General features: G+C 42.1%; 2 protein-coding genes across 3 annotated transcripts; one reads left to right on the plus strand and one right to left on the minus strand.

Annotated features, from left to right (window-relative positions):
- The first annotated feature begins 986 nt into the window (after positions 1 to 986).
- Positions 987 to 9226, plus strand: LOC127590815 (thymic stromal cotransporter homolog). Of its 2 annotated transcripts, none has more exons than XR_007959772.1 (7): positions 987 to 1534; positions 6307 to 6477; positions 6729 to 6941; positions 7691 to 7875; positions 7952 to 8035; positions 8140 to 8296; positions 8707 to 9226. XR_007959772.1 is itself a non-coding variant. In XM_052050284.1 (7 exons), the coding sequence occupies exons 1-7, from the start codon at positions 1046 to 1048 to the stop codon at positions 8789 to 8791; spliced, it is 1371 nt and encodes a 456-aa protein (XP_051906244.1). In that variant the 5' UTR covers positions 988 to 1045; the 3' UTR covers positions 8792 to 9226. The 2 variants fall into 2 exon arrangements, 1 of the variants encoding a protein (XP_051906244.1); XM_052050284.1 differs by having other exon boundaries at positions 988 to 1534; positions 7704 to 7875.
- A 160-nt stretch (positions 9227 to 9386) lies between these two features.
- On the minus strand, positions 9387 to 16588 carry snx30 (sorting nexin family member 30). The gene is made up of 9 exons (XM_052050287.1): positions 16290 to 16588; positions 14173 to 14388; positions 13193 to 13303; positions 12953 to 13111; positions 12581 to 12770; positions 11716 to 11915; positions 11532 to 11621; positions 11209 to 11361; positions 9387 to 10966 (listed from the first exon to the last, which is right to left on the minus strand). Exons 1-9 carry the CDS (start codon positions 16422 to 16424, stop codon positions 10889 to 10891), a joined length of 1332 nt encoding a protein of 443 aa, XP_051906247.1. The 5' UTR covers positions 16425 to 16588; the 3' UTR covers positions 9387 to 10888.
- Between the last annotated feature and the right edge of the window lie 178 nt (positions 16589 to 16766).

Raw genomic sequence — 16766 nt, forward strand, 5'->3', positions numbered from 1 at the left:
TCTGATTAAAACAGTGTCCCCTAGCGGTTACTCAATTAATTGCACTTTATTAAAAACATTAATTCTGTCTTTTATGCATTTTTTTCACTTTTGAATTATCCTGCAGCCCTGATTGAACCTCCTTGCGGGCTGGTTCCGGCCCGCGGGTCATATATTTGACATCTTGTTTTACATAATTATCTCTCGGGTTGGATTAAACCCCTTTGCGGGCCGGATTCGGCCCGCGGGCCATAGGTTTGAAATCGCTGGTATAAATAAAGTTATCGTGCAACAGCTCAGATCACAAGCTGCAATTGCAGATTGCTGAGCGCCAACAACTTCCAGTGATTAAGATTAAGATTAAGATATCTTTCATTTGTCCCGCAATGGGGAAATTACTATCAGAATTCAGAAAGGAAAAACGCTGGGTAGGGAGAGGGAAAAAAAAAACCACGCTCGAACTATCCTCTTCCTAGGATAATTTAAGTCCAGGATAAAAAAAGACCCTAGCACACGAATAAGCATATGACAGTTACAACAAGACGTAACATGTAATTAGGGTGAGAATGAATGGGGAGTGGGGGGGAGAGGGGGTGACAGCGACACGGCCGAGATGACCAGCTGCACGAATGCACTATATTAAAGAGTTTCCTGTTTTATTTTATTTTTGTCATACTTTTTGTGAAAATGAGACTGATAGGATGATTGGGGTGCAGTGTACATTAACACACAAAACATATATTACTAACATGCACAATGGCACACAAATGGTTCTTTGTTTGTTTTTCTCGGACCAGTCCGTGATTTACCGGTCATCGCGATCGACGTAATGATCACCCCTGATCTACAGTATACAGTAAAAATGAAGTGCACTTTTATTGCTTACATAGGATGTCAACCTCTGAATGATTTACGATGAATTGCACTTGCAGTAATTTAATGACCAGAATGAGGAAGTGGAACTCTCCCCTCACAAACGGTTTTGTCCTCGACTTCCCTAACGGCATTATTACCTCTTTATTCCTATATCGTCGCTTTTTAAATCATGAACGCTTTTTAAGGACGCATGGCGACGCGGAGCTTGCGTGGAAGCGCTTTCGGCGTGCTCCGCCGAGTTGAGCCGCTCGTGGTGCTCCAGCAGCTGGGCACGTCTTTGTTCAACACCGCTCTGCTTATGGTGGTCAAGGACCGGTTCACCAACGCCACCTTCCCGGGCACCGCTGACACTCGTTTCTCCGGGGAAGACGAGCAGCAGCGAGCCATGTCGGATTTCTATTTGGTCAACAACCTCATCGTCCAGCTGACGCCTATCGTGCCCGCTCTCCTCCTCGCCAAGGCGGGCGACCGAGGTTGGAGAAGGGCGCCCGTCTTGGTACCCCTGTGCGGGTACCTGCTGTCGAGCGTCACCCTCCTCCAGGTAGTTCTTTTACAGTTGCCCATCCAGGTGATGTTCGGGTCGGCGGCTCTCTTTGGGATATCCGGCGGCTTCTGCGCTTACTGGCCCGGCGTCATGACGTTGGCGTCGCTCGGCTCCGACGCGGAGAATCGCTCCAAGGTTAGAAAACAATCTATTTTTACTGTCAAAGGTCATCTCGTTTATTCATTTAGGTTGAACAATTTAAAAAATGTAGTGGACGTTGCACTTTCGAGATAACAATAAAATGCAACAAATTAGTAATATAAAGTAAATATATTTAACTTAACGCAAAAAGAACAAATTTTTTCACCTATATTGGGTTACTTTACCCCATCAGTTTTACATAACGAATGAACTAAGAGAAGTGGTAAGCAGCACGTGATCGACTGGTTAGCACGTGCGCCTCACAGTGCAGAGGTCTCGGGTTCGAATCCGAGCTCCAGGCTTGGTTGTTCTTCTCTGTGAGCCCTGTGATTGGCTGGCAACCAGTTCAGGGTGTACCCTGCCTACTGCCTCAAGATGGCGAGGAGGATGAAGCGGTTTAGATCATGGATGGATAGATGTATCATCCAAAATAAAAAACATGTTCAAATAATTACTTGAAAAAGGGTAAGTAAAAAGTAGGAAACCCCACTTCAATACTGAATGACTGATGAGTAACTCATGATGTATCCATCCATCCATCCATTTTCAAAACGGCTTATCCTGACAAAGCGTCTCAGGCGTGCTGGACCCAATTTATTATTTTTTATTGTATTTGTATTATTATATATACTGTATATATATTTAATCATCTATTATATATATATTGCGCGTCGTCCCGCACCCGGTCTGTCCTTCCGTCTGTCCCTTTTCAAAACGTACCTACTTCACCGCGCCGCTTCGCGGCGCCACTGCGCCGCTCAGGCAGTGGCTCACTACGATCGCGCGGGCATCTTAGCGAAAAAATGTTGTCTACCCACAAGCATTGCAATGAAATTGTTAGTTATTTAGTAGAGCTAAACATCTCTTTATTTTCGCGATAAGCAATGAAGATGAACAAAAAGTTGAACCAAGCAACAACACTTTTGTGGGCCGAAGGCCCACCTTACCAGCCTTCCGCAGGAACTAGCTGATGAGCCGCCCGGAGGGCGGCGAACCAGCTAGTTAATCATATCATGGAATCTCCAAATAAATCCATCCATCCATCCATTTTCGGAGCCGCTTAATCCTCACTAGGGTCGCGGGGGGTGCTGGAGCCTATCCCAGCCGTCTTCGGGCAGTAGGCGGGGGACACCCTGGATCAGTTGCCAGCCAATCGCAGGGCACACAGAGACGAACAACCATTCGCACTCACACCCACACCTAGGGACAATTTAGAGTGTTCAATCAGCCTGCCACGCATGTTTTTGGAATGTGGGAGGAAACCGGAGCACCCGGAGAAAACCCACGCAGGCCCGGGGAGAACATGCAAACTCCACACATGGAGGCCGGAGCTGGAATCGAACCCGGTACCTCTGCACTGTGAAGCCGACGTGCTAACCACTGGACTACCGGGCCGCCCGTCCAAATAAATCAAATAAATAATATGTGAATGTGCATGTTTATATATTGCCCACCAACGTCACTCAATTAATCCACATCAACGAGAAAATCTTTATCAAATCTAGCAAACGGTGATAAATCTAAACTTCAACAAAATGTGGTCAATTCAGCCCAAAGAATTTGTCTTGTGCTATTTGGCTTCCACTCAAACAGCACAATAGGTTACCGGGCAGAAGTTAAAAAATAGGAACAATATGTCATGATTCTGTTTGGATTACATTTGGTTTTGTTTCATGTTGTATTGTTTCTTTGTGTTCTTTTTTTTTTAATATCTCCCCCCACCTCCACACACACACCTGTTCTTGTTATCCTGGTTCCTTGTGTTAACCAATCAGCTCCCTCCAACCTTTCATGTCGTCCAGGTGTTTCTCTTCGTCTCATCAATTTGCTTGTATTTAGTTCCTTACTTCCTGTCAGTCTTTGTCGCATCATTACATTTGTTTGCTGTTCCTAATTTGTTGTGTTGCCATGTGCTATTTTGTTTCGTGTGATTGTTGTGACTTGGTTTAATGTTGTCTTGTTGATTCCATATGTGTTATTTTTGGACTTTTTGTTTTGTTTTTGGAAAATAAATGCACTTTGTTTTGAGTTCATCCTGCCTTGCGTTGCTACATTTTGGTCCAACCTTTTGCCACCAGCACAACAACCCGCAAATAATGACATGAGGCCGCTCGGCAGTGGATATTAAAAGTGTAGAATGCAATAAGCTGAGCTGCCAACAGAATAGAAGTTTTGTTTGTTTGTTTGTTTGTTTATTGAACATAAAACATATACAGTAATAATTTATCAGAAAATAAGGTAGATAAAATAGTAAAAAGAAAGAAATCAGTCTTCATTCAACACAGTTATTATGTTAAAGGCAGTAGGAAGAAGTAAAAAATGTATTCAGTCCTACCCCGTTATGTGTTTATATCTAATAATTCATTTTTATATCAATCAGAAAAGAAAAAAGTAAGAAGAAATATGTCTCCTTTAAGGCTCATACTTTACCCTTAACCGTAATATTTTTACAACTTTTGGTTTGTATCGGGATTATATACACCCACACCCTGACACTCAATTTTCTCTTGTATTCATAATGGATATTTCAATGCCTTTCTCTATCAACTTAGTTCTGATTTATCATTATATTTAATGTTTAGAATTTATCATTTTAACTCTGATTGATGTAGGTTGTTTGTACAATGTTTTTGTTTTGAACTCAGCAAATGATTTACTAATTTTCAGGTACGTTTCGAGATTATTCCACAGATTAACACCTTTGATAGATACAGTTCTTTGCTTGATGTTTGTTCTTGTTTTGAGTTTTTTGTTGGTACCTCTTAAATCATAGCTGCTTTCTCGAATTTCGAAAAACTTCTGAATGTTTTGGCAGAGCAGGTTATTGTGTGCTTTGTACATTAATTGGGCGATTTTAAAGTCATAAAATTTCATCGTATTTAATTTGATAAATAATGGATTTGTGGGTTCTGTATATTTTGATCTATTAATAATTCGAATTGCTTATTTTTGTAGTTTTAGAATAGGGAGTGTGTTTGTTTTGCAGGCATTTCCACACAGTAGGTCATATATGGTAATAATAATGAAGTATATAATGTGTACAAATATCTCTTATCTAGCACTTCCTTGGTTTTGTAGAGGATCCCTACGGTTTTGGCTATTTTTCTTTTTACGTTATCGATATGTGGCTTCCAACATAGTTTTGAGTCTATTACTAATCCGAGAAACTTGGTTTCATACACTCTTTCTATTTCAATTGAGTTTACCATAATTTTAGCTTGGTGTTTGATTGGTCTTGTGTCAAAAACAATTAAACAAACTTAACAACAGGTTAAGTAACAATTTATTTCTGTCGAACCATTTTTTAAAATTTGTTTAATTCGTTTTCTACTGTTGTCAGGAGCTGTTTCAGATTTATTCCAGAACAGTAGAAAGTTGTATCATCAGCAAATAGGACTCGTTTAAATTGTTTTGAGACCTTGCAGATATCATTTATATATAAGATGAATAGTTTTGGACCAAGCACTGACCCCTGAGGAACTCCGTGAGTTTTTATTGTTGAGCTGCACGTACTGATATCTGTTTTCTAAATAACTTTTTATCCATTTATAAGCTACACCTCTAATGCCATATCTTTCTAGTTTTTTCAATACTATACTGTGATCTATTGTGTTAAAAGCTTTTTTTTAGATCTAGGAAAACCCCAACAGTAAATTATTTGTTGTCTATATTAGGGGCTATTGCTTCCACAAACTCCATAACTGCCATTGAGGTGGTCCGTTTTTCCCTGAAGCCATATTGATTCTCACTTTACAGTGCATGCTTTTGTATAAAGCTATCAAGTCTGCGAGAAAATAGTTTTTCTAATATTTTTGAAAATTGTGGTAGTAGTGATAGTGGTCTATAATTTGTTAACCGATGTTTTCTCCACTTTTATAGATTGGAATAACTTTAGCAATTTTCATTTTTGATGGAAAGATACCAGCTTCGAATGACAGGTTGCATATGTGCGTGAAAGGTCGCACTACATATTCTCTAATCTGCTTTATTATTGTCATATCAATATTAAAGCAATCAGTTGACTTTTTACTTTTAAAAGTTTTTATAATATTTGATACTTCTTGTTTTACATCGTGGAGGAGTTTTTTTCTACGTATCTATCTATTTCAAACAACTTCGTTGGATCAGGAATTTGTTTTGCTAGGTTACTGCCGATGTTGACAAAATACTCATTAAATTCAGTTGCTATTTCTGCAGTTTTTTCCAAAATAGTATTTTTGCCTTTGATAAAATACTAATCCATTTTTTTAGGACTATTTCTGATTACTTGGTTAAGTATTTTCCATATTTCTTGTGTGTTACTTTTATTCTGCTCTAATAGTGCATGATAATGATCTCTTTTACTGGTTCTTATAATATTTACTAGTTTATTTTTATAGGTCTTGTATTGTTTTCTGCTTCTTCAGTTCTCAATTTTAAAAACAATTTACCGGTATATAAATTGTTTTTCTTTTTACATGCGTTTTCTATGCCTTTCGTTATCCATGGCTTACTTATATATATATATATATATATATATATATATATATATATATATATATAATTTTGTCCAATTTGACTTCCTTTTTAACTGGGGACTTGCATAACAATACTCGGGCCCATTTTGAGCTTGATTTTCCCCTCTTCCAGTCAAAGGCTCGATAATCGAATGTCTCAAAGATTATTGTGACGTGAAACAGAATGATAGTCAAATAGGAAGTGACCTGAACCTCCCTGATGGTTTTTGAGTTTGATTAGTTTATGTGAGTAATTTGTGTCTGTTCCAGGTGATGATGAGAGTGGAGCTGATGTACGGAGCGGCGGGCCTCCTGGGCAGTCTGCTGTCAGGTCATGTGTTCCTACTGTATAGTTCTAGTGTCCGACATGGAACTGTCCTACTTTGCGTCTGCACGCTTCTCCACCTGCTCGGCCTCACTCACGCCGCCGTGCTGCTGCAGGTCTGTCTCTTTGGAACTTCTGCATGTTTGACACAGTAAAACCGAATTAAAAATGAAGCCAACTTCCTTGAACAGCTTGACACTATCACTTACATTCCTGCACTTTAAGTATTAAAGTGTAAATTTAAGTATTATTCAGTGTTGAGAAGCCATGAAGTCCGTGTAATTTCTGTACGTTCAATTATATTTTCCAGTTTACTGCATTTTATTTGAGTGAGTACTTCTGTCACCTGTTTTCTGACTTGATGAAGGTAAAGCAAGTATCAAGTGAGCCTGAGGAGTGCAGCCCCCTGCTCCCCGACTCCTCTGCTGGCGTTCCTGCAGAGACTTTCAAAAGGAAGAACATGGTAAACGTGGTTCTGCTCTTCTCCGCGGCCATCTTGTATGGCTCCTCGGTGGGCGGAGCCATGGAGATCCTGGGCGTCTTTGTGATGAAAGAGCCACTCAACTGGAACGCTGCCCAAGTATGTGTTCTATCCAATTGTGTACACGCCATTAAAAGTCAAATTCCTAGATGTTTGTATTAAATTACATTTTTCAAAAAGGTGTTTTAGGTGGCAAGGTTGTCGACTGGTTAGCACACCAGCACATATTTAAACCCTGATGTGCGAGAGAAAAAAACTAAGGCAGATTCCGGATCAGTGCAAAAACAATTCATGTGGAAAGGTTTACTTGCATCCCAGATTAAAAAAAAAAAAGTTTACCATTGTAATCGTTAAGAATGATACCGTTTTTTTATTTTTCACACACTGTTGCATGTTTATAGTTTTTAATATTGCGTCTTATTTTGCCTGTTCTTTTTTATTGTCTTTTACTATGTGAAGCGCCTTTGAGTGGTTTTAAAGCTCTATAAATAAACATATCTAATAAAATAATGATAAAATAAAATTGATTTTTATTTGTATTATTTTATTATATTGTAGTTGTTATTATTATTACTGATCCAGCCTCATCCAGTTGTATGTCATCCAAATGTGTCGAACTTTTGACAAGAAAAATCGATAAATGCTACCTATGAGTTGTAATCACTGAAATAATCATTTTATATATCTCATGTAGCATCAAAACATCCGAAATATCCTCAGACATTGTGACCTCCTAATGGTCATGTCTTACACAAATTCTTGAAATCTCATCTCTCGCTGCCCTGTGGTCGATAGAATCAATATCCCAATCGGGCATTACAAATGAAATGTACCCGTGTGTTAAATAGTTTGCTCCTCTAGGTGGGTTACGGCAACGCAGCGGGCTTTGTGATCTTCCTCAGCAGTTACCTAGGCGCCATTGCTTTTCGCCGCTGCGTGTGCGACGTCACGCTCATATTGTTCGGCATGCTTTCGTTCGCCTGCGGGATCTACTTCATGTCTTTCGTCACCGCATCTTACATGTTCTACCTCGGTAAGCGTCGTCTTCTGCTTTCTGACCTGCTCCCGTATCGGGCGACCGTTCTAATATCGACGTCATTTCTCCACAGCTCGCTCGCTCAGCCTCTTTGCCCTCATCCCGCTACCTACGATCAGATCACTTCTCTCCCAGCAGGTTCCAACATCCCTGTGTGGTGAGGAGCAATTGTTTTGCTCGTCAAACTCCCAGAATCATGTGCGTACACGAGACCCCCATGTACCTTAGCGTCCCCTTTGTGTTCTGCCTCATTGCCATCAGGCATCACTTTGACAGCTCTGCAGCTGGCGTTGAGGTTCGGAGCTCTGGTGTACATTCCTGCCTTCACTAAACTCTACCAGAGAACACTGGGCTGGTTCCCAGGTTTCGTCTTCACCCTTTCCAGCATACTGGCAGTTCTGGGAATGATTCCCATCAGGTGCTTTTCACCTCATTTGTACCTATGAAACGTATCGCTTTGTTTCAAAAATCTCAACCGCCTTTGTGAGGTGTGTGTGGTTGACAAGGGATCTGGATTACGCATTTGGATATGCACTACCTTTACTGGTGAACCTAATTTGACCTTCTCTAAACATTTGTATCTACATCCGACTGTTTGTGTCAGGAGACTTTGCACAATTTGATAGATCCCTAACAAGGACCAAACACGTTCTAATTTTTTCTTTTTAACTGAAACACTCAACAATCGAACTTGTGCATTCAAAAGTTTAGACAATGTTAAATAAGGTTAACCGGTCAGAGTGCACACAGGTTCACCCTAGTTTCACCCACAATAATTCTTCTTTTAAACGACGCGCGTTTGAAACGGATTATTCTTCCTCCCTGCAGTGTCGTGGGATGCAGACGGTCTCAGCCAAGATGTCCCAAAGAGATAGGCACGACGGTCGAGACACGCCATTTGGAGGAGAACTGAAGCCCGCTTCCTCTAAAGATAAAACCGTGAACACTTCAAAAAGGAAAGATGAGCAGATGTGTGTTTTACGTCACACAGCGTGCAGCCTTTGGAATAACTATAGTGTGGAATGAGATCTGATGAAAAAAAAAATGGACGGCAGATATCTCGAAACTCTCATGGCCTGACCAAGGTTATATTATTTACAATGTCATTAGATGTTTTTTTATTAAATTTCAATGAATGAAAATTTGCTTTTTCACTACATTCTGTTAACAGAACAAGGAATAGAGGACAAACTTCACAGATAAATATCAAATCAATTTATTTTAATATTGGTCCAATATATCCCAAAATAGTTTGAGGTAAAGGTAATCGCGTCAGTACAACATCAATATCCAGGCCTCATATTTATATCTAATTACAAGATGTTCAAGTCTACAGAATGGACCAAAAGTAAAAATGTAAACATCAGGGACCAACAAAATAGAACAAAACTGAGGTTATTAGCAGTTAGCTTTAAAAAAAAAAATCACGGTAAGTTGATCCTATTTCTGTGGCGTTGCAATGCAGGAAATGATGCGGACGTTTGGACTTGGCGACTTTTTTCCCCCCCCCAAGATGAGTACAGTACATTCAAACTAATTATTGATACAGAATATGTTGGCAGCTGTCATCTTGTTCCCATTTGGGCTTTCAACCTGTTGATAAACATTCGGCAAGCAAGATCAAAGCACAAAGGCAAAATCATCACCAGATTTGATACTTTTGTCAAATCAAAAGACATTTTCAAGAAAAGGTTTAAGCTGGGATGAATCCTGCATTGTGCATTAACCAGCAGGCAAAAACTCGACATGAAGCTCTATCAAAAAATAGACGCTATGCTGTTGAGGTTTAAAAAAAAAAAAAAGTCAATTCCTTCATATTGTTAGTAAGATTGTGTCATCCCTTCTTAATGCTTCCCGTTTCACATTAAATGGATCCTCCGGCAATTTCTCGGTTGTACATTTGGGATCATTTACACGAAACAAAACTTGAAACAATTATCATTTGTTTAAATTCTAACCACTGCCACTTTCACTCAAAGGCATCAATAGATGTCGACTCCTCACTAGATTCTAGCCAAATGCAGCAGAACATTTGCTTGGGATACAAGCCGACTTAGGATCAGGCACATCCCTAAGCGGTACGTAACGTTAAATATAATCACAACAATCCTGAAATTACAATTCCCTCATACTTTTTGTGCTTTTTTTTGTTAGTTTTTTTTAAGTTCATACAGCAAGTTAGTATGCCTCCGAACAGGAATGGACCAGGCAATTGACTTCATATCAGTCATGTTCAGTTGCACACAAAATGAGTCATTCTTAATATCGCCATTAAAAAAAAAAATAGGCCATTTTAGTCGCCAAGTAACAAACTTGCAGAAGTTTGCCAGAAATCAACAAAACAAGAATAAATGAAATAGCTTAACGCAGCTCCTTCTTGGCCCTTTGAGCTGAAGTCAATGACCGAGCTAACGTTCTCATCTGAGCTTATCACGCAAAGTTGCCGCAGCACTTTCAATTCCTTGTAGTGAAACGCGGGTGGCGTGGCAAATTTCACCTTTCTGTAAATAGATTTTTCTCGTGAACAAAGTCAAAGGACACCAAAATATCTGCGAACCTTTGCAAAACAATCTTGACCAAGATCGGAATGAGCCTGTGGCTTTATCTGAGAAGCTGACTGACCAAAGGGACCAAAAAAAAAAAGAAAATAATAATAATAGTACCCTTGTCTCACACTGTAAAAAGGATGAGAAAAAAAACACGTCTCCTTTGCGTGTAGTTACATAAGCAGCATTGGCAACTGTTAAATGATATGACGTAGAAAAAGAGCAACGGCGTGAAAAAGAATGGCTGTCGATAGAAAGTCGCCACTCTATGATCAGTTGACACGTACACATACTGTGTACGCTGCGGTCGCAGCTTCCCGGAAAGGTCCGATGATGACAGTCAACTCTGGAAAAAGGGGGACGCGGTCCTTCGTTTGGGAGTCCAAAGGCCTGCTCGGTCCTTGGCGTGAAAAAGTGCGTGCTGGACAAAAGTCACCGGGGCGAGCGGGTTAAAGGCGCTTGCTTCAGTCCGTCTCGCTGGTTTGGTCTTCGGTCTGTTTGTCCTGCAGGACATTGATGAGCGACTCCCATGCTGCTTGGCACTGCAGAGAAGCGCAAAACAACTTAAATGTGTTGTTTTTTTACAGTCTGACAATGGTTGCCCTAATAAAATAATCTCATTTCTAAAGCGCGTGTGACAAGGCAGGGAATAGCAGGAACCCAGGGCCAAAGGTCTAGCGCTTCACATCACGTCACATTTTCGGTTGTACTGAAATCTACTATCGCTGTCTGACAAGGTTTGTGGATGCTCAGGGACTGTGCAAGGCTATGATACAATGCGTACCTTCTCGTAGTAAGTGATGTTTTTGTCGGCCATGCCACCGAGAAGCTGCTTGAAGTCCTGTCGCTTGTTGCTCTGCCAGCGCTCCCAGTCGGCCTTCAGGTCGGCGTTGAAACACTCCACCTTGTCCTGGCACCGCTCCACCTCGGGCGGCATCTAGCGGGAGACACAGAAGCACTACTGCGCTACAAGGGGGGCTCTAAATGCTACGGCGTACAGGAGAAACGGCCACTTTGTCACGTTACCGCGGACGACGGTTGCAAAAGGACTCGGCCCACCGCAAAAGGTGGGAGGTACCAAACGAGACGAAAAACGACGATGCTTACAGGTGTTCTGTCCTCCTGTTTGCGCAGAAGGGCGGCTTCCAGGCGTCCCTCGTACTCTGCCTGACTTTGGTCGCGCTTCTTCAAAACATTCTGCAAATAATCAATTTTTGTTGGGGTTTTTTTTTCCCAGTGCTGTGATTTGTTTGATTTGCGAGGAAATTGGGAATATTTCCATCCGTCTCACCTTCATGGACTCGATGTAGAGCATATACTCCCGTAGTACAGGTAGGAAGTCCTGGCCCATGTTCTCACACAGCTCATCCATCGCCCCGCAACACGTCGAAACGGAACTCGCCAACCCCTCCAGGGGGCGCTGCAGTTCCCCTTCCGAGCCCGTCCAGCTCGAGTACACGGCGCCATAGTCGCGCAGCTCAGTCAAGTGCTCTAGCGAGGTTGAGATGAGCATATAAAGATTCTAATCATCTTTTCGGTGCAGGTTTATAAACGTCATTCGTTGGTGATTCTGAGCGGTGTTATGCGGAGGAGGAGGAGGAGGAGGATGGGATTCAAAGGCCGTAAACCGAACAGCTGACTACGGTTAAAAAGAATACAGAAGTGGAGGCAAAAGGTTGTGTTATCTCTGCGTAGCTTCCTGTTTCACAACATCTAATCCGACTTCCTCACTGACAGCGTGGCAAACTGAGCTGGAGTCCGACACGTTTTGGACCCTTCTGTCGAGATAGCAACAGCAGAGTGGCTTTGGTGTCCTCATCAGAATCACGACGTCATTTCGCAGAAAGATCAAGATCTCGATTTGCGCACATCAGAGTACAATTGATGAGTCTCGGAGCACAACTCGTCTACTTCTCCTCACATCTTGATTTTTCGCGATCGTAACACAGTTCTGCCTCCCAAAGGTCAGTTTTGGTACTACATCTTGGTTGAGGGGAGGAACTCAAGATTGTTGAGCTCGCTTGTGTGTGTGCTGTGCTGTGCTGTGTTTGGGTTGGTCATCAGGAACACAAACCATCCATGCCTGATGAGCATCTATTGCTCCAAAGCGTATGCGAAGCCGAAATGACTTTTGGTGACCGGCTTCAGTTTGTTACCTGACTGCTCTTTGAGGATCCTCTGAGCAATACGGTCGATGGTGCCCAATTTTTGGCTAAAAGTGTCCAGGTATTCTCCCATGGCGCAGAACTCGGGCGGCCGCGCTCGCAGCTTGTAGCCTCCGGTGACGTGCTTCACCGACTCGCCCACCTTGGTGAGCAGAGCCAGACCCTGCCGCTTGTTCAGATCCTGCAGACGAACAATACGCTCAACGTTGTAGTGCAGCGCATATCGGCCACATTTGTCCTCTTTCAATTTTACTGAACTTCATATTGAAATTGAATGTGAGCATGAGAGTGAGGATTGAGGCTGATGTTTGCAAAACATTTATTGTTGAATTCAAATGTTTCCCCGCTCGCCGGCGGTCTCACCTTAGCAGACAGGAAAGCGTTGAGATGCGGGTTGAAGGACAGGACTGGGTGATCTGCAACCCGCTTCAAGAACTTGTCCAGCGCTTTCATGCGAGTTCCGACAAACTCTTCCGAAAAACGATCCACCACGCCCTTCATCACAAATTTCTCCGGCAAAGGCTGAAAAAGAAAAAGAGGGCGAAGAGTGTGAATAGAATGGTTTGTAGGCGATCGGCGGTGCGGTTGTTGTGGTCAATTTACAGGGATGAGGTGGGTGGGCTGGCTGTCCTCCAGTTTGATCCTCAGCCAATCGAAGTCTTGATAGCGGCGTCGCACACAGTACTCCGGAAGGTCGAATTCAATCCGCGTTGTCTTGATTGAACAGATACAAAAAATGGCGGTGGTGATGGGGAATGTTGTTTTTCACAACTTTTGTTCTATCAGACCAAAAAATGTTTTTTTTTAATCCTTAGGTGTTACATGTTAAAGTTTTGATATTATTTCCCATTTTTACAATAAGGAAACTTTTTTTTTTTTTTTAACAAGGGTGTGCTGACTTTCATTCACAGATGCACACATGAGGGCTCATGTAGATCCCAACGTGCAGTCTTGTTGACGGGCCACTGTTAAAAGACTTTGCATCCGCTCTCTTAATTAACACTCAGCCTTTATATTTGACAGTGATATTTGTTCAAGCTTTTTCGAGCACTTAATGCACATAGAGACGGTTGCCCACATGCCAGCGGGAGACTCGTAGCATTGCCTCCCCACCTCTATTTCATTGCAGAATGGAAGTGGCCTGTATGGCGATGGCGCTCTCAAGTCGGCCCAGCAGGGTGTCGGTCAGGTAAATCAAAATAATCATTTTTTTTTTTAACTCATTCACTCCCAAAGACGTTTTTAAACGTCTTTTCAGACTTGGTCTAGTTGTCTGGTACTGAATGAGTTTTAATGGAATTAAAGGAAAACTACTTTCCCAAAATTGAATTAATGTATTCCCAAAGCCATGCTTAGTTGATCACAATCTGATGCAACATGACCTGTTGAGATGGTCATGATTTTACAGCTTTCCCGCTTAGACGATAAATATGCGTCTTCATGTTCAAATCAAAACAAAAGCTGACAATGATAGCAAATCATTCACAAAATCACCAATAAAAAAAATATGATCCCTTTATATGGTGAGTTCAACTCGCGATCCAAAATGGATGTTCCACACGTGACAATATCCAAAAGCGGACCTTGGTGGACACTCTGTAGGTGATGTAGGTCTCCATTGTAGAGACGTGCTTCTTCGGGTCATCCACCGTGACAAACAGGTCCCGCGTTTCGGTGGAGTCGTAGTAGTCCCGGGGGTCTGACTCGATGTCGTCGTCCAGCTGCAACCTACTGAACAGCGAGGATGCTGAGGCGGGACTCGGTGTGTCCATTGGCGTGCCATTGGACAGTCCTGCCTCCTGTGAGGACAAAAGAAAAGAAAAAAAATCAAGACAAAGAAGTGATAGAATGTTGCAGTTGTTTTTCTCTGTGAATGAGATTATTGTGGAGGTCGCGGCTGCGTACTTGCACCACCAAATCATGTGACGCAACATCTGAATACACCGAGTTGAATTCCGGGACGATGTGAGCCAAACATTTGCGCGACACACTGTATATACATACATATACATACCAAAAGATAATGTTGTTGCGTTTGTATTTGTTTCATTAGGACTGAAAGATAAAGCCTCTTTCACAGGTACAGTATTTCATTGTACTAAGACATGAATGCTTACGACTCTTTTTAAGGTTAGATTTACACTGCGGGGTTCAAGTGATACGATTCCAGTCTTTGGCTCTCAAGATGCTTCATTTCACACTTCTACCTTCAGGCAACTGTTACGGGCATGATGCAGCCAGAACAAAACACACAAACAAAAAGATCCTATCCACACAGCATCAGAATTTTGAAGAAACAACATATGATCAAGAGCATCCAAGATTTTTGGAATCCTGATCATGCTTGAAAGTTTATACAAGACTGTGCAAAACCTCTACAATGTGTACCTAAATGGCTGAATGCCTACATTTTGTTTTTTGCACATTACATTCCCATGCGCCGGCTCTCTCCTTCGCCCTCTCGGCGCAAAGCCCAGCTCGGTCTTGGTTGTGACTTTGGGTCTTCTTTTCTACACTGTGGCGCAAAGCCTAACTTGTAATAAAAGTGCCCATAATTGCATTGGGTTGCATCATTGCATTGCAGTGAATGGACAAGCAGGCCTCATTCACTCAGTTCAAAAGAAGTAACACACAGAAACAAAATGATCCTGATCTGGGCTTGCTAATTTACAAAAACTGACCGATGTGTGAATGTCAATCCTGTATAGTTATTCAGTATCTGGAAAATTAGAATACTTCAGACTCTACAAAGAAATGAGTTTTCTAAAATGTTGACCAATCGAAGAGTATATATGTGAAAATATGTACATATACAGCACTCAATACTTGGAACTACTTAAGCCTGAATTACTTAAGCAATGCAATGTGGCGTGGAATCGATTAGGGTGCACTGTTCAGGTTCCCCAGACCTGAATCCAGTTGAGCACATCTGGGACATGATGTACTCGCTCCATCCACCAACACTACATTGCACTACACCACTGTCCAGGAGTTGATGGATGCATTAGCCCAGATCTGGGAGGAGATCCCTCAGGAGACCATCTTCCACCTCATCAGAACCATGCCCAGGGGTCGTACGGAGTTCACACAAGCATGTGGAGGCCACACCCACTACTTTTTGACTTGTTTTAAGGACAGTACATCAAAGTTGGATGAGCCTGTAGTGTTTTTCCACTTTAATTTTAAGTGTGACTCCAAAGCCAGGCCTCTATGGGGTATAATACATTTGATCTCCATTTTGGTGTGATTTTGTTGTAAGAACATTAAACTATGTAAAGAACAAAGTATTCAAATAGAATATTTCATTCATTCAGATTTAGGAAGTGTCATTTTAGTGTTCGCTTGTTACTAGTGTCATCATCATTACAAATTGTTTTTGTGTTCATCAGATCCACTATGATCATGAAAATCAAGAAACTCGCAGAATGTCTGCCAGTACCGTTGTAGTGTTAATTATTCTGTCGCTGGCTTAAAGAAGGGCTTGTCTGCCACTTACCTTCCGAGCATAATACTGTAACAACATTTATAAAGACTGAACAGAGACTGGTTTGTTTTAGTCCGTGGTAATTGATTGGTATTTGGAAGTGGTAAGTTTTCAAATATTCCCCGCATTTAATGTGAACAACAGGTTACCGGAAAAAAACATCCTCACTGCTTGTTTTTGTGTTATAACGATCAGGCAAGGCTGAGTCCAGCCTACCTTGTCGCCCCCGGCGGTAACGGTGACATCTGGCCCCGGGGACAGCGACTCGTCGGCGGCGGACAACGGGTGTAGAATCTCAGCGATGTGCTTCTGCCCCGAGCTGGCCAGGCCTCGCTGGGCACCGACGTTCATCGTGCGGTCGGCGCAGGGGGCTCGCCTGCAAATCGCGGCGAGCAGCCGTCCAGTCTACGTTGGAAAGTTGCGATTGCGCGCACAGGGGAAATTATTTTCTTGTCGTCTTGTAGTTAGGAACGGAGATTGGAAGCCGCTGTTTGGTCGTAATAGTCAGCTGACACCCACAGCGCAGATGCGGAGGTTAAAACTACGAAAACCCGGAAGTAAACATCGTGTGTGACAACAGGACGTCTAACGTTCATTTAAAATGTACAAGCATGCAGTTAATCATTTATGCCGAATGGGTATTCATCGACATGAACACGTTTGCATAAAGGCATAAAGACCGTCATGTAAAGA

This window comes from Hippocampus zosterae, chromosome 18 (assembly GCF_025434085.1).
Source record: "Hippocampus zosterae strain Florida chromosome 18, ASM2543408v3, whole genome shotgun sequence".
In the NCBI taxonomy this organism is placed as follows: Eukaryota; Metazoa; Chordata; class Actinopteri; order Syngnathiformes; family Syngnathidae; genus Hippocampus; species Hippocampus zosterae.